At 34.4% G+C, this 18,780-nt stretch overlaps 1 protein-coding gene across 6 annotated transcripts in view; it reads right to left on the reverse strand.

The window, feature by feature from the left end:
* The window catches only part of NBEA (neurobeachin), a 618,768-nt gene that overhangs the window by 451,081 nt on the left and 148,907 nt on the right, over positions 1-18,780 (reverse strand). For all 6 annotated transcript variants that reach the window (XM_029209906.1, XM_029209902.1, XM_029209901.1 and 3 more), the window contains 4 exons: positions 15,496-15,575; positions 14,736-14,798; positions 14,542-14,639; positions 10,809-10,901 (listed from right to left, as the gene is read on the reverse strand). In XM_029209906.1, the coding sequence (XP_029065739.1) occupies positions 10,809-10,901; positions 14,542-14,639; positions 14,736-14,798; positions 15,496-15,575 (334 nt within the window). The remainder of the gene's footprint in view (positions 1-10,808; positions 10,902-14,541; positions 14,640-14,735; positions 14,799-15,495; positions 15,576-18,780) is intronic.

Here is an 18,780-nt window from a genome sequence, read left to right on the forward strand (position 1 = left end):
TTATCTCTTTTCTTTTTGATAACAGCCAATCTAACAGGTATGAGGTGATATCTCATTGTGGCTTAGACTTGCATTAGTTATGCTGAGCATGTTTTCATGTACCTGTTGTATGTCTTCCTTGGAAAAATGTGTATTCAGATCCTCTGCCCATTTTTTAATTGGATTGCTTGTTTGCTACTAAGTTGTATGAAGTCTTTATATATTTTATATATTAATAGCTTATCAGAGAAATGATTTGCAAATATTTTCTCCCATTCAGTAGGTTGCTTTTTCATACTGTTGACTTTTCTTTGCTGTGCAGAAACTTTTAGATTGATATAATCACTTGTTTATTTTTGCTTTTGTTGTCAAATCCAAAATATCATTGCCACTGTTTTCAGGTGCTATGTTCAAGTCTTTAATCCATTTTGAGCTAATTTTTATCTAATATGTAAGCTAGAGTTCCAGTTTCCTTCTTTTGCATGTGGCTGTCCAGTTTTCCCAACATCATTTATTGAAGAGATTATTCTTCCTCACTGTATATCTTGGCTCCTTTGTCATAAAGTATTGGCCATATATGTGTGGGTGTACTTCTGGGCTATTTTATTCCATTGATTTATGTGTCTGTTTTTATGCTAAGACCACACTGTTTTGAATACTGTAAATTTGGATCATAATCTAAAATCAGGAAGTGTGATGTCTCCAGCTTTGTTCTTTCTCAAGATTGCTTTGGCTATTCAGGGTCTTTTGTGGTTCCATACAAATTTTAGAATTATTTGTTCTATTTCTGTGAAAAATGCCATTGGCATTTTGATAGCAATTGCATTAAATATGTAGATCACTTTGGATAGTATGGACATTTTAACAATATTGTTTCTTCCTATCCATGAGCATGGTATATCTTTTCATTTGTTTGTGTCTTCTTCATTTTTTTTCACCAATGTCTTACAGTTTTCAGTATAAAGATCTTTCAACCTCCTTGGTTAAATTTATTCCTAGGTATTGATATTTTATTCTATGAAATCTTTCATTCTTTCTCTATATCCTTAACCTTCTTTCCTATTTATCATCTTTGTCTCTTGGTGAGCTTTTACATAGTTTCTTCATTTCTTCTAGTTCACCAATTCTTTCTTAATTTCTGTATAAACTGTTTAACATGCCCATGGAGCTGTTAATTTTAGTTAGTGCCTTTTCATTTCCAGAAGTTACTTCTGATTATCTGTTTAAAAGCTGAATGGTTAGTTTCAATATGATCTTGTTTCTTAAGAATTATAACTTCTATTATGTTTGATCTTCATTTTTGACATATGAGAATGTCCCTTACTTTTGTGTACCCAGCTATACATATGAAAGGAATTTTGCTATATTTTACCCAACATTTCTAAGTTCTCAGTAGTATAAAGTGTTTCAGGATATCTTGTTTTACCCATTGTTTTTCTTCTCCAATTATTCTTATTAGTCACATGTTAAGTCTCCTATGCCTTTATATAGTTTCTCATTTTATGTTTTTGGTCCATGCTTTGAGATCTTCCAGTTCACTAATTTGGGTGAATAGGGAAAAATAATGATATAAAGAAGCAGAATGTCACCTTTGGTGCTCTACTTGAATCTCAGATGCACTTTTTAAAGGTAAAATTCAAAGGTTCCATGATAGCTTCCACACTAGTTCTATTTCATTGAGTACATAATTTGATGATTCTTATCTCCTGTCTCTGGTTGCTATGCCCCTTCAACTGAGTTGTTATCTTCCATTTTCACACTGTTGCACTTAGATCTCCCTACTATGAATTTTAAATGATGAGATCCCTGCAGGTGTTGTAAGGCAAAGATCCCTCTAAGCACACTGATCTGTAGTACAAAACTCAGCATGCTGTAAGTCCCAAAGCCAGCATCCTAGCACTCCAATATCCTTACACTCCCACAACTTCAGGACAGGGAAAATTCATCCCATCAATTCAGGTACCTCTTGGCATTCTGGTGGTAACTTAAATAGAAGCCAATGTTAATATTCCTTGGAAGACAGAGACAGAGGAGAGGAGAGAGAATGGGAGGCAGAGATATCTGAGATCAAAACATCTCTTAAAATTTGCTGCTTTTTAGTCTTTACCTTAGGCTGCTAACATAATTCTTCACCTGTTTGTCATTCCCATGGGAGAGAAAAAATCCCTCACGAGTTGCCATTTTTCTCTACTGGTACCCCAACAGAACATCAAGACTCATTTGTACACACAAGAGCCAACATTTTGGCAGAAGAGAGCCAAATAGCTTGGAGTTGAGAGTAGATGAGGAGGAAGCTTTCTTTTTGAACTGCTGTATCCCCAGAATCCGCACCACTACTTTTAACTAACAGACAACTGGCTCTGCCAGATAAACTGGACTAATTTCAGCTAGTCCAAAAATGAAAGACACTATTAGGTTAAACAGCTGTCAACATGTAACAGGCCTGTAACAAACAACTAATAGCATGTTTATTCATGTAACTACCAACAGTGCTTTTTAAATTTATTTATTTATTTATTTATTTTTGGCTGCACTGAGTCTTCGTTGGTGCACGCAGGCTTTCTCTAGTTGCAGCGAGCGGGGGCTACTCTTCATTGCTGTGCGCAGGCTTCTCATTGTGGTCGCTTCTCTTGTTGCAGAGCACGGGCTCTAGGTGTGCAGGCTTCAGTAGTTGTGGCACGTGGGCTCAGTAGTTGTGGCTCACGGATTCTAGAGTGCAGGCTCATTAGTTGTGGCACACTGGCTTAGTTGCTCCACCGCATATGGGATCTTCCCAGACCAGGGCTCGAACCTGTGTCCCCTGCACTGGCAGGCACTTAAGCACTGTGCCACCAGGGAAGCCCAACAGTGCCTTTTAGAGTGTGATTATCTTGGAGAATTCATCCAGAAGTTACATTGTTCGAAGTTAAGACATTAAACAAACATACTTGGTTGAGAAATTTTTACTTCCACAGTAAACATTAAATAGTATGTGCTTTAAAATTTTTAGAAGCTAAAATTATTATAGCTTTAGTATGGTATAGCATTGGGCATTCTGATCATCTGTTTGAACCATTTGTTAGAATTCTGTCCTGCGAATAACTGTAATTAAGCCACCTCCATGAAGGAACAGTTTGGCTTTCTATTCAAGCATATATCAAAGGTAGGGTTTCTCAACTTTATATGTCTTTTTATTTTGGAAAATTTTAAGATTTACAGAAAAGTTGAAAAGATAGTACAGAGAGTTCCCATATATAATTCACCCAGCTTCCCCATACGTTAACATCTTACCTAATCATGGTACATATGTCAAAACTAAGAATCAACATAAGTACAATATTATTAATTAAGCTACAGACTTTATTTAGATTTCACCATAACCTTTTTTTTCTGTTCAGGATCCAATCCAGAATACCACTTTACATTTAGACTTCTCTAGTTTGTAGCAGTTTCCCATCCCTTGTTTTTCATGCCTTTTAACAGTTTTGAAGAGTATTGGTTAAGTATTCTGTAGACTGTCTCTCAATCTAGGGGTGTATGATGTTTCCTCACGATTAGACTGAGGTTATTTATGTTTTAGAAGAGTGTCACAGAGATGAAGTGCCCTTCTCATCATATTACATCAGGGAATACATATCAACATGACATATGACTGGTGATGTTAACCTTATTCAACAGTGAAAAAGAGTCAGGTTTTGCTATTCTTTGGAAGTTAGCCAGTAAGTCCATCCCTCACTCAAGGAGAGGGGATTTAAGTTCCATCTTCAGGAGGTGGGAATAGCTGCATATATTATTTAGAACAGACTTCTCAATATTTGTGATAGATGTCAAGCCTATCTCCAGTTCAGTTGACAATTAAAGTGTATGGATTATCTCCCAACCTGTATCCTAGGTACTTACAGAAATTATAAACTCAGTGTTAGAAGAGACTACCCCACCCAGACTTCAGATTAGCTTCATCCATGAACCCAATTCAGATTCACTATCAAACGACTCCTCCATACACAAATGAGATGCGGACTTTGGGTGATATCTCATGTTTCAACAGTTTTAAAGATGATTCTCTTAGATTTTGTTTTTTGTTTTTTTTCCCAACAGAATAAAACATTTATTGTCTTCTGAAATGAAATGAAGCCTGTGATTTGGCTGCAATTCTGGAGGACTTTCCTGGGCTCAAGGCATCCTCTCATTCCAGGACTCAGGCTAAAGCAGCAGCCTTTCTTTTCCATGCTGTTCTCATGGAAGAAGACAAGAATGAAAGAGGCCAAAGTAAAGGAAGTGAGCACATTCAAAGTTTCTGCTCACAAGTGGCAAATATAGTGTTTGTCCGCATTCTAGTGACCCACTCCAGTCCTGTGTCCAGCATGTCAGTGGGGGAGCCTGGGAAACACTCCAAGTCAGGTGGCAAGGGCTGTTGATGAATGATCTTCATCACTTATTGTGTGGGAGGGAGCAGGTGGTGAGCGTGAATGGGAGCTAGGGCAGGACCACACGTGCAGACTCCTCTTTCAAGGAACTGGACATTTAAAAAAGTGGAGATGGTGGGACTTCCCCAGTGGTCCAGTGGTTAAGACTTCGCCTTCCAATGCAGCAGGGTGCGGGTTCAACCCCTGGTCGGGGAGATAAGATCCCACATGCCTTGCAGCCAAAAAAACCAAAACGTAAAACAGAAGCAATATTGTAACAAATTCAATAAAGACTTTAAAAATGGTCCACATCAAAATAAAATAAAATAAAATAAAGAAGTGGAGATGTGGTTAGTTGTGAGGGTGAACCGTAGATCAAGTTTGAAGTTTTTTAATGGAGGAGGCTTTTCTGCATCGAAGTTGAAGACACAGAGAGAATATGGTAAAATAACTTAATTCTTTTAGCCTACATTCTTTGAGAAGTTACTTGGTGTGGCCATTTTACATTTGTCATCTTATCAGTGTTCAACAGCTTCATGAGGCAGGTACTATTATTATTTTTGTTTTACCAATGAGGAGAGTGAGGCCGATATTATATAACTTGCTTAGTCACAGAGTAAGTGGAGTTGTACTTCACCCTAGTAGATGGACTGTAGTCTTTCCTTATTACTTATTTACTATATAAAGATGGTAGAAACATGTTCTTCTCCTCCCCTTCTCCCGCCACATCCAAGAAATCCAATTCGCATGTAGGTGGTACTTTGCATGTCCTGGGGTAGATGGCAAATGTTTGAGATCATTGAAAGGCACGGGGTGAGCTCATCCTGCTCACATGGACATTTTGCCCTCCTAACTGACCCCAGGTATGCTAAAAGTGTTGGGCAGCTTCACAATGAATGCACTGGGCTTTTGGTAAGGCTTTCTGCATCTCTGCTAGATGTGGTCAAAGTAACCAGAACTCCTGGCGACTGCATCCAGATGTTGCCTTTAGTCAGTCTTGGAGCTCGTCAGCTCGTCCAGATGAATGTTTCCGTTCCACCAAGGAAAAGCATATGTTGGCAGCCAGTGCCAAGCAGGGAGAAACAGGGAGGATCCCCAAAACGAACAGTTTGAGCAGCTGCCAGGAATGTCCCCCCAAATCCCCTCCCGGGGCCAGTGAGCCATGAGCAGTGGGCTCCTCGCAGCCATCCTGGCGCGACGTCGTGGCGGTGGCCTTCTCTTAGGTTTTTAGATATATAATCAAACTACCTATAAACAATGACACCTATTTCCTGCAACTGATTGTGTGTTTTATTTGTTTCAAATCTTGAATAATAATTACTAGTAATGATTAGGTTATAGTAGAAACATCTGATTGCTATTTGAATACTGCTAGTGCTTCATTTTTATATTTGGTGTCAGCTATTTATGATACCTTATAATGAAGAAATATTCTACCTTTATCAAAACTGCACATTAAATTGTACCTCTTACATTTTTGTTAACTATTTAAATTAACATATAGCAATATACTGTGACCTCTTTACATCTATTACATCATTTATCCTTAAAACTCAATGAGGGAAGCAGTATGATTTCACTCATTTATAGGGTTAAAAACTGAGACTCAAAGATGTTTCTAAACCACTCAGAAAACATGTGGCTAATCTAGGATCCAAACCTAGGCAGCCCAACTTAAGCCGATGAACTACTTGTATTTTATCAACCAGTTATCTCTATTAACCATCAAGCTGTACATGCTCTCTTTTAAGTGTTATTTTTTGACTACTAAATTTAACTTCATAGTCACATTGATAGGAATCATTTGAATTGTGTAGGTAAGCAGTTAAACTAACACTCAATTTCAGTGTTAGCCTTAGTCCTTTTGCTCCATCATTGCTCCAATAAATAACTCCTCATTTTAACTAATCGGTCATTAATTTTACTTAATCCAACTCCATTAATAACATAAATACTGAAAATTCTTCCAAGATTTTAAAGGTGCTTTTTATATTTATAGTTTTTCAAACAATTTTTTGTTGAAAAACTGTTTCAATATGTAACATTCACATGATTAAAATATTTACATGATCTACATCCATCTTCGTTTCTACCAACGCCCCATTAGAAGCCACTGTTCTTGATTTCTTATTTCTTATGAATTCTACTAGACTTTCTCACTACAAATATAAGTATTATATTCTCATATTCTCTTCTTTATACAAAAATAGCATCTAATACATACCCATCTATACTATTTTTATAATCTTTTAACAATACAGTTGTGATATCTGTATATATAGTTATCTCATTGGTTTTGTTTATAACTGCATAGTACTCTATTTAATAAATGAACTATAACTTATTAACAAATCCTCTATTAATAGAAATTTAAGATTTCTTGTAACATTTACTATTATAAACAAAACAACAATGAATAACTCTAAATAGCCATCATTTCACATATGTGCAAGTGATGAACTACTGGGTTAAAAAGTATATGTATTCATAATTTTGACAGACATTGATCAAAATTAATAAATTGCACTACACGTAGGGTTATACTAATTTATGCTCCAGTTAGCAATGTGTGAGATGCTTGCTGTTCCCACAACCTTGCTAACAGAGATGGATGCTGAATTTTGATATTTCTATCCATCTAATGTGTGAAAAATGATGTCTTACTTTAGTTTTAGATTATATTTCCCTTATTACAAGTAGAAATCAGCTCTTTTCATATGTTTATGTGCCACGTGTAATTTCCCTCTACAAGCTGTTCATTTATATCCTTGCCTATTTTTCTACTGGGTTGTCTTACCAATTTCTAGGGAAAGCTATGAAAGTTATCATGTAAAATCCTTTTGAATTACTGTTTCTATATTATGAAAATTATCATTTATTTTGTACATTCATATTTTTGCCCTTTCTTGAGTTGCTTAATGGTGATGTATCCATTTCTATCATGATTTTTAAAAATCAGATTTTTAAATGATTGTCTTCTAAATCATTAATTCCTACTTTCCTATTTATTATTTCCATTTATTGTTATTCTTTATCTAACTTTTACATTTTAATTCTTTTTTTCTCTATTTCTTTTCTATTGGTCTACAGCTATGATAATCCTCTAAGCACTTCTTTAGCTGTCTCCCACAGGTTTTCTGAAGTTGTTTTCTAAAAATTCTGCAATTTTAGTGTCCATTTCTCTTTGACACAAAAATCGTTTAATAAATTTTAAATGTCTAGGTAGAAGAAACTTTGGTTTCTGATTTTGTTCCTATTTTCTAATTTCACTGCATGTTAACAAGAGAATCTTGCCTGTTTTGTCTCTATGTTTTGGAATTTTTCTTTGATGCCTACTACACCATGTCAAATTTTCATGCATGTTCCATGAGCACTTGAAGTTATATTCTTTATCAGTATGGTACCAACTTCAAGCTATATTAATCCGATTTACCTTATTATTTAGATTACTCTCTCTTTTGCCTTTTTATGGACTGGGGTGAATTAAAATTTGTTTTAATGTTTTAAATTATTAGTGATTATTTCTCCTGTAATTTCTGTTTCATGAAAGTTTCAACTTTTAATGTTATAAAGTATCTTTGTTTATATTGTTTACTGCTTTTTTGGCTTGAATTCTAATTTGTCCAATATTAAGATCATGATTCCTGCTTTTTTTTCATTTGTATTTATGTAGTATAGTTTTACTCATCCTTTTATTTTCAGTACTTTTACATTTATTTTATAGCAGATATGTTTGGTGCTCGATATGTCACATTTTGTTATGCTTCCTAAATTTTATGGATTTTTTTAAAACTTCCATTACATGTATTGTTCTCAGTTTTAATCATAGTTTTTTAATATTTTGTCAGCATTACAGTTTTAACTGCTTATCTTTGTAACTGTAAAGAAATAAGAAGTCCTCTATGTGTTTAGGAAGTGTATTTCCCTACTCTGAGCAAGGATAAAATCAGCATATTTACTCAAATTTTCCTCTCTCTTAAGCCATCCAATTTTATTCAATAGGCCTGCATTTCTAATTTGTCAGCTTACATGGATATCCTTTGACTCTCTGAACTTTGTCTACTTGCCTCCTTTCCCTAGTCCTTTCTCAATTCATTATAATGGTAGCATTTCTACCTTATTAGGGCATACAAAAAGGGAATTCCAGTCTGTTACTCTAATTCAAACACTTGTCTTAGTCTTAGTTTTACTGTTAAATTAATTCAGTGTTCACCAGTAGTACTTGGCTGTAGTCTGTCCAGTCAATCCTAATTGGCTGAACTTAATCCCCCAGCAATTTTCTCAAGAATTATTCAGAAAAACAGTTCCTTATACGGTTAAAAATTGTTTGGCAGCACCCTTTTTATTTAAAGGATACTTTGGCTTCCATTTTCTTCACTTGAGTATCTACATTTTCTATATTGAAAGTTGTCATAGAGAAGTCTAAGCCCAGACAATTTTTCTCCTTTAATTTGTGCACTGCTGAAAAAAGAACTTTTTTTTTTTTACTTATATTTAAATCCAATAGTATACACTTTCATACTGATCATTTCAGGAAAATTTTTCCTGGTACACAAGTATGCCCTTTTAATACTGATGGCAAAATCTATATTAGGACCTCAATGAATTATAGCTTTAAATATTTGCTTAGTTACATTGTCTGCTTTTCTTATTTGGAAACTCCATTTATGCCATTTTTGGAATTTCTGTGCCTTCTGTATCAATCATTTTCTCTTTAATCCTTCTGAACACTCATATATTCATCCACACACATTATTTGCTTTGTTTTCATTTTTATCTTCTGTGTATCTTACTATGTTATCCACAGAGTTTCTCTTCCTTGAGTGTCTTCCAATTCCATTTTTGTGTGGTAGTTTTTTCCACCAATTTTTTTCAAAATTTTCTTAGCTCATGATTCAACATTTCAGTGATATTCTACCAGTTCTTTCAACTTCTTGAAATTCTGTTTAGTAGCTGCCCTTTCTCAGAAGCAATTCATTTATTTCTTACTTTTTTAACTTATGGTAAAGTTTTTAATCAAACTTATTGTGTACTCCATAGCAGTATTTTCCAGTGACTCTTCTTCATGTACTGGTTAGTTTTGTTTATCTTTTCCACATTTCTATATTTTAAAATGTGTTTTCTTGACAATTTTTAAGAAGTTGCATATAGGGTTAGAATCCTTTATTAATTATTCCCAATCAATTTCCTTTACTTAACCAAAGTTAAATGAGTGATCATTATCTCTTCTTGTTAATGGTGCATATGCTCTCACTTGCAGTATTCTATCACCTAGTACACTTATAGTTCCTCAGATGCACATTACTCTTTTCTACAATCCTGGTTTTGTTGAACTACTCTCTCTCTCTCTCTCTCTCTCTCTATATATATATATATATATATACACACACATATATATATATATATATAATATTTCTGTTCTCTCTTACTTAACCACTGATTTGGTACCAAAATGAAAATAATATCTACTCTTCTAGACTATTTAGCATGTTAGAGATGTTTTACCTGAATGTTGTGCAGTTTTCATCAGTATTACCGATAAACTCTTGGTAAATCAAAATACCAAAAAAAATTAGCAATTCTAAAGTTCTGAGAGGAACCCCACCTATCATTACTAAACGGCAGTACTACTTTCCTGGGCTCATTTGTATAGAAAATGGATTTATACAAGACTATTCATGCACAGGACAACGCAGTATGGAAAACATTCATTATATCAGCAGGTGATTTTTAAAAGCATCTAAATTCTGGACTTTGGGTGAAAAAAGAGATATTATAGGATCTTCAAATCACAATAAGCCTCAACGTTAGAAAAGAATACAGACAGACATTAAATACTGACTTAGCATGTGAGCAAAAGAGTAGGTCTCAGGGAGACCTCAATTCCCCTGTGTCAAGCAAGTTTTCTTTGAAATCATAACCCTATGTGTTTCATTTTATTTGATGAAATATTTTATTATATCCTTAAAAGAACAATATTTTCTTTCCAGTAGGCCAACAGGAATAAACCATATTACTTAAATGTGATTTTGTTCTATAAACTACTATTAAAAACCATTCTTTCTGGGGCTTCCCTGGTGGCGCAGTGGTTGAGAGTCCACCTGCCAATGCAGGGGACACGGGTTTGTGCCCCGGTCCGGGAAGATCCCACATGCCGCGGAGCGGCTGGGCCCATGAGCCATGGCCACTGAGCCTGCGCGTCCGGAGCTTGTGCTCCGCAACGGGAAAGGCCACAACAGTGAGAGGCCCGCGTACAGCAAAAAAACAAAAAACAAAACAAAACAAAAACCGATTCTTTCACAAAATATTTTTACAACTTTTACCACAAGAAGTTATTATTTTCTATTGTAAGATCATTCCAGTCAAATTCACGTGTTACAAACCTAGTAGAAATGCAGTTTCAGTAGATATTTCTACAAGTCATTGTGAAAAACATCAACTTACTTGTGACCTAAATGCTTCAGAAAGTATCCCAGAACCTTCAGAGCTTGAACCCAAATACTTTCACTTTTAGAGGCCAATAATTTGTAGATTACCCTAAAATATATAGAAATAAATGATATTTTGAGCACTTACGAATATTAAAAATATAAGCACTGTATACTTTACAAATAAACTATAAATATATACAACATAAAAGACCTCTCAGGTTTTTAAATTCTTTGAAAAAGTTGGAAATAAGCACATTAATTTTCTTTAAATTTGGACTTCAAATACATCCTCAAAAGGACAGTGTGATTGGTTGTTCATAAGTATTTCCTCCCAGCACACTAAACAACACTTTCAATTTTAAGATCCATGCTTAGTTAAGCCACATTTCCTCTTCTATTTGAGTTTCCCCTGACATTCGTACTTAATGACCTTTTTTCTTGGTTATGGCTAAACGGACCATGGGTACCTACCTGCCGAATTATTTTTCTTTTCTGAGAAATTGGAATGAGTTCTGAGAAACAATATCTAGTCTTTGTTGGGCTCTTGAATTAGGAAATGATTTAAAAGAGAAACTATAGGACAGCCTTGTTTTGTTCACAAAGGTTAGTCTACATACAGAAGGAATAAAGCAGCTATACAGGAAGTCGCAGAAGAAGCAAACTTGTTTCTTCATAGATTTCCAATTCTTGGTTCCTACCCTAGTGTGTTTCTACAATAAACTAACACATGACCTAACTTACACAGTCACTTCAAATCCTATATAACAGCAGGGATATATTCATTATAATACTTATATGTACTTCAAAATTTTTATCTCATTTTTTTCAAAAAATAAAAACAAATATTTTTTTCTATAAGGTAGAAGGGGGCAATAATAACTACATTCTTTTGCAACTAATTCTACAATTTAAGAAGGTTCTCTGACGGTGGCTGTGGTGACTATAAAATTAGGGTGTGCTTTATTCTATTAAATATCTTTGTAAAACTTAAAATGCCATTTTATATTTTGAAGTGAAGTAATATAGTCTGAACACAAAAACAGGTAAGAGAAGATGCAGTATGATTTTCCTTTCATTTCAGTGACATTAACAGAGGGGAACAAATAACTGAAAGTTAATGACATCTATTTTATTTAAAGTAACTTAGACTTTAAAAAATAAAATATTGTTGATAATACTTTTTAAAAATTATACTACTGAAGAATACATTATGAGAAGAAGTAAACTCTACAGTGATTATTTCCTTCAGAAGATAGTGTTTTGCAAAACCCTCAAGTTCTTAAATGAATATAAATTTACATTGAAATATATTTTCAGAACTTTTAAGGACCAACAACAGTAATGAAAAAAAGACAAATATGACAATAGAAAAATTATACATGTCAAAGAAATATTCAGGAAATCATAACAAAGAACATTCAACAGCAAAAATAATCTTGAAAACCAAAGCAAAACCTCACAGCATAAAAATATGACTCTACTCAGATATGTAATCAGAAACTCCCACAGAATTCCTATTCTCTAGGAATAACTGAGTTAAAGGGGTAAAAAGGTATAAGATCCACCTTAGATCAACAGAAATTATGATTTAATATTTGAAATATGAAATCATCTAAGGCCATCAGACATCTGTGCTACATAGGATTTTTTTCACAACCAGACAAGTATTTCTTACAAAAACCAAGACAAAGTATGAATAGGAAATTTACTGACAAATCAATTAATGACTGTTTACTTACAATATAATAATACAGGTGAATCCTAATTCATTTGCCCCAGCTTACTATATTCAGCCAGAAAATGATCTAAACTATGTGAAAAAAGAAATTACCTATTGTTTTCTCTAAAGATTTTCAGATATAAAAATATTACATTTTTTTATGTTCAGGTCAGTATCGCCACAAGGTCTTCCTTAAGTCCAGTTAAAATATTATCAGAATTAAATTAAGTTCATTCTTTGTGTTCATTTCTTAGCATGCTTGAATTATAATTAATCAAAAATTTCCCCATACATAACTGTCACCCTTTAGTATCTATTTTCTAGGGTACAGAATTTAAAATTTTATATCTAATAAGCCTATTTTTTCCATATTCTAAACCAGAGCCTACATCCTCTACATCCTTTTTAAGTGGAAAAACTAAAGTAGCACATTTTCCATGTTTGTGATTGTTTTGAACACACTGGTAACAATGTGACATGTTCAGCTGGTGTCAACCATGAGCAACAAGGCCTTTGTACTTATTGTGCTCAATCAATCTTTTCATGTTATACAGTTAAGATACTATTTCAGTCCTCTAAAGAGCTTACCAAATAGCACTCTCTCTTGTAAGATCATTATTTCCAGTGTGTCAAGGAAAGCAGGTTTCTATTTTTGCATTTCACCATATTAACCAATCGAAGGTTGGTATCATTCATAAGGGTAATGAGTATATTTTTAATTGATTTCTTAATCAGTTAATATAATAAAAGAAGCAGGTACTAGGATCTAAGTTCCAGGATACTAAGTGTTCAATCTAAATATAATTTAAGGAGAATGAGTGTAATTGTTTGTATTATATCATTAGGTTGAGCCATATGAAATTGCCTTTATTTGGTAAAGTCACTTAAGTTTTCAGCAATTTCATACAGTTCAACCTCACAATAAAATATATTTGTAGTTGTTAATAATTAAATGTACAATCTTCTTATTTAAATAGATTAGCAACCCAATGGGTTGTAAACTCAAAGGTAAGAGTGGTGTCACAAGTTAGATATCCACATAGAAATAAAGTGATTGCTTCTCTGATTTGAAAAGAAAGTCCTTCAAGACTAGAAAGTTGTTATTTGCTGATATAAATGGCCAAGTAAAAGAAGCACTAATAAAGTCCCTTGACATTTACTAATATATTATTTCCAAACTCTTTTTATAACCTGTGGAAGTTCACTGAGGTACACATGGCATAACCTAGATTTCTTATTTATTCAAGTAACTCAGACTCCAGAAAAATAATAAGGGAGACTCCTTAAGGGGCTAGGTTTTAGGTTTAAGTTAATAAGAATATTAACCAAGAAACTATGTTTTACTTATCTACATAATTACTTTACAATCACCATAAGTAAAGTTAGTTTTCAAATTTGGCTTCTTGTTCCAAAATATTTCATCTCCATCATTCCCATCATACTGCCACTGTCCTAGCTCGTCATCTCTAACACTGATGAATAAAATAATCTCTCTACTGATCTTGCTACATCAGTTTTATCTATCTCCAACCCATTTTCCACACTGCTGACTGTAAATCTAGCAAAATGGAAATCTGAGCAAATCAGTTGTGTATTCAAAATTCTTTAGTTTTCATCACCAATAAAATAAAATCTGAACTTCTTACCATTATATGGATCTTTCAAACCTGGCCACTATCTAGCTCTTGAGCCTAAACTCATAGACTTTTCTTGAACTCTCTTTTGTCGAAATATACCATGCTCCCTCATCTTCTTGCCAAAATATTTGCTCTTCCCACTACTTAAAATGTCTTTACTACAGCAACAACAATATAATTACTCTTCTTGAGATCTGAGACCCATTTTCTATACACTTCATCAGTTCCCTTGAGTATTAGAAGGTTAATAACAGCTTTCTCCATCTATTCCCTTCTTATGTGTAAGATTTTGCTATATACACTCAAAAGTTAACTCAATAGGGATTATTCTGGGAAGCACAACTGTACTCAATTAAAGCCTACTAATAGCACTAATATTATAAACATACCTTATTCCATTTCTTTGATCAAACGCTGGTATCATTGAGGCTGGGTGTTCTGACATTAAAGCCACTAGTAACTGTAACACATCATGAATATTTTCATCCTGCATAATAAGGATCAGCAATATTTATTTAGTTATAAATGTTTTCTAACGCATTGAATAAAATTATTAAAATAGAAGACCCAGACCATGTCCTACCTCATGCATTGTAAGCAGGTAATTTAATATACTCTGAAGTTCATCTTCCTTGACCCCTCGATCCTAATTTTTTAAAAAATTAATTAATTTAAATCTAAAATTAAAACTTTAAAGACAGCCATCAAAATGATCACTTTAAAATAAAATATGGACAACTTAAAAGCAGTGATGCTTTAATTAAAATATCTAGATACTTCATAATTCATAGACTATATTATTTCAAGGTAAATAAGTACATATTTAGAAAATTGTACCTATTCTTCTAAAGTTGCTAATGTTTGACTGACTTTACTATAAAAATATTTTGATCATCTAAATATATTAATATTACTATTTTCTAAACATGTATTCTTTTCTTAAAATAATGCAAATTACCGTAAAACTTTACAATATTAACTGCTGTGCATTTTACCTTTATTTTCTATTTATCTTAATCGTTTAAAAATCCTAATGTGATAAAAATATATAAGTCTTGTCAAACAGGAACACAGATCATTTTCTAAAATGAAATCTTCATGCTCAATTTTTATGTATATATGTTCCTTGTCTATTTCTGCTACACCCCTTAGGATAGAGGACCTCAAAGAGTATTAGCACAAAGTGAAGTTCAACAAAAGTTAATACTAAGATTTACAGAATATTGAAAGCAATTCATTAATTAAAGGTTGTAAAACTAATTTTACAATAATGATTTAAACTCTGCCAAAACATTCTTTTCATGTAATATACTGCAATTTTGAATTACATAAAACTGTTTTACCTTTAATATAAGCTGTTTCAGGAAAAGTAACATAAATGCCCGTAGTGATACAATTTCTTTTTGTGATGGCCGGGGACCATCTAGAATAAAACAGAAAATAAAAAGAAACAACAAACAATAAAACCCCTCATTATTATTACTTAATAATAAGCTTAATGCAATTATGTTGTGATATTATGGAATACTTTAAGTTATATTCATTATAATTATCATATTTCTTAGTATTAATTCTGTACAATTTCAATAATAGAGAATACAAATATTATTTTCAGATTTTTGGCAATTTCAAATTTTTTACTAAATGTCAGATTTGCGGGAAAGAATTACTTTTTAAAAATTATATTACTATTCATTGATAAATAAATAATATCAAGTCTTTACATGGATACATTTCCGTACTTTTATTAACTTAATAGGTTCCCTTTTCCCCCTCAAATCCAAGTTTTCCCAATATTTCTTCCACCTTCTTCTTACCTGTCTATGTTTAAAATCATTCTCCATTTTCATCCACACATTATAGAACAAACCATAGAAAAGTGACACTCTATGTAATTATTTGTTTTGAAGCTTTTTTCTTCTATGACACTTATATACACAAAATACATATTATTATGACACTCAATAAATGCTTGAGTCAATAAATGAAATAAGCATGAACAGTTACAGTGTACATGTCATTTCCAATAGAACACCTAAATTTCAAAGTAAATAAGTGCAAATATTTAATTACCAATAAAAATGAGAATATGCCATGATATATATGTAATATATAATATGCAGTAATGAAATTATACCTTTAAGAAACATAGCTAGAACCATGAAGTCCTTAAACATCAAGCCTTACTTGAAGCAACCCAGATTTATATAGCTTCTGTATAAGTTTTAATCTATAATCCTTTTATGTAAAATTTATAGCATCTGCTTATTCACTCCACAAATATTTATGTGTAGATTATTACGCATCAAAACAAATTAGCCCTTAAACCATTTTATCTACTCTTGGGAAAGAAATCTCTTTCCCATTTCTACATTTGTTGCCCTACTCCTGTCAATAGTGTACAAAGTACTCTTTCCCTCCTTACCAAAACTTGCTATTATTTTTGTTTTTTTTAATATTTTCATTGTGAAATACAGTACACATACAGAAGATATACATTTACAACTTAATGAATTATCATAAGATGAACACCTGTATAACAACTTCTTAGGTCACGAAACTGAACACTGACAGCAGCTTGGCAGAGAAACCTATCAACCCTTGGTGTGTAGGTAAAGGAGCTGCGCAGAGTGGAGGGTGAGGTCCTGATTTATATCATATGCAGTAAATAAATACTCCCTCCATGACTGATTTCAAGTTCACGCCACCAATGGTTTGACAACCATCTCATCAAATATCTAATAATTGGTGGTGGCACCAGTCTGCTCCAGCATACAATAAAGCCTCACCCTATCCAGCTCTCAGCTCTGAGCCACACCCCCCCTCCTGATCACATCCCCCACACCATCTCCTTAGAGACAGCACCATTATTTCAGTAATAATTTCCTTACTTTTATTTATAATTTGGCCACCACTTAATGAAATTGGACAAGTGTTATACTATCTTTGTGCATAAGTGTTTCTTATTGTTAGGATGAGGACAAAAGCTCTTTGTGATAGGATATTTTGTGAGGATTAAATGGATCAACATATGTAAAGGAATTAGAATAGTAACTGGTCCATTTTAATTGTACGCACTCAGTATACTTACTACTGTCATATATTGATATTGCATAATGTAAATAACAAAGGAGTAAAGCACAGTAAAAAATAAAGAGCGCAGTAAAAAATAATAAAGACTCAAGAAAAGGTATAATAAACATAAAATTGAAGATGGGGTTATCTCTACGACTGGAAATGGGACAAATGTCTGACCAAGGATAGATATATACAGGCTTATGGTAATATTCTATTCCTTAAGCTTGGTGATACCCATAAAAGTCTACCTTTGTAAATGTATGTATACATTTGTACCTTTGTACCTTTGTAAATGTACCTTTGTAAATGTAAATATATGTAAATGTAAATTATACATTTACATATATAATACCACTTTGTGTTTGTGATATATTCAGAATAAGTCTTTGAAACACCTATAATATGAATTACCTATGCATATAAATCTGTAAGTTTGTGTTTGAGCAGACAAATAGAGGTGAAAAAATATATAAGACTGGTAATACTGGCTCCTTGGGAAAGTATTAACTTTTTAATCACAAATCTTTACATTATTTCACGGGCTACCAAGATCATGTACTACTATGAGATTTTTAATATAAATAAATGTTTTTACACTGAATCATATATAAAAATTTCAGAGACAGGGGGACGAGGGGAAGATGGCAGAAGAGTAAAACGCGGAGATCACGTTCCTCCCCACAGATACACCAGAAATACATCTACACGTTGAAAAGCCCCTACAGAACACCTACGGAACGCTGGCAGAAGACCTCAGACCTCCCAAAAGGTAAGAAAGTCCGCACGTACCTGGGTAGGGCAAAAGAAAAAAATAAACAGAGACAAAAGGATAGGGATGGGACCTGCACCAGTGGGAGGGAGCTGTGAAGGAGGAAAGGTTTCCACACACTAGGAAGCCCCTTTGCGGGCGGAGACTGAGGGAGGCGGAGGGGGAAAGCTGCGGAGCCATGGAGGAGAGCACAGCAACAGGGTGCGGAGGACAAAGTGGAGAGATTCCCGCACAGAGGACTGGTGCTGACCGGCACTCACCAGCCCGAGAGGCTTGTCTCCTCACCCGCCGGGGCGGGCGGGGCTGGGAGCTGAGGCTCAGGCTTCGGTCGGAGCGCAGGGAGAGGACTGGGGTTGGCGGCGAGAACACAGCCTGCAAGGGGTTAGTGCACCATGGCTGGCCGGGAGGGAGTCCGGGGAAAAGTCTGGACCTGCCGAATAGGCAAGAGACTTTTTCTTCCCTCTCTGTTTCCTGGTGAACGAGGAGCGGGGATTAAGAGCACTGCTTAAAGGAGCTTCAGAGACGGACGCGAGCTGCGGCTGAAAGCGCGGACACCAGAGACGAACATGAGACGCTAAGGCTGCTGCTGCTGCCACCAAGAAGCCTGTGTGTGAGCACAGGTCACTCTCCACATACCCCTTCCGGGGAGGCTGTGCAGCCCGCCACTGCCAGGGTCCCAGGATCCAGGGACAACTTCCGCGGGAGAATGCACGGCGCGCCTCAGGCTAGTGCAACGTCGCCCTGCACTCCATGCCCATCCCTCCCCCCGGCCTTATTGAGC

The sequence above is a fragment of the Monodon monoceros genome, unplaced genomic scaffold (genome assembly GCF_005190385.1).
Source record: "Monodon monoceros isolate NGI ecotype Baffin Bay Population unplaced genomic scaffold, NGI_Narwhal_1 Super_Scaffold_8, whole genome shotgun sequence".
Classification (NCBI taxonomy): domain Eukaryota; kingdom Metazoa; phylum Chordata; class Mammalia; order Artiodactyla; family Monodontidae; genus Monodon; species Monodon monoceros.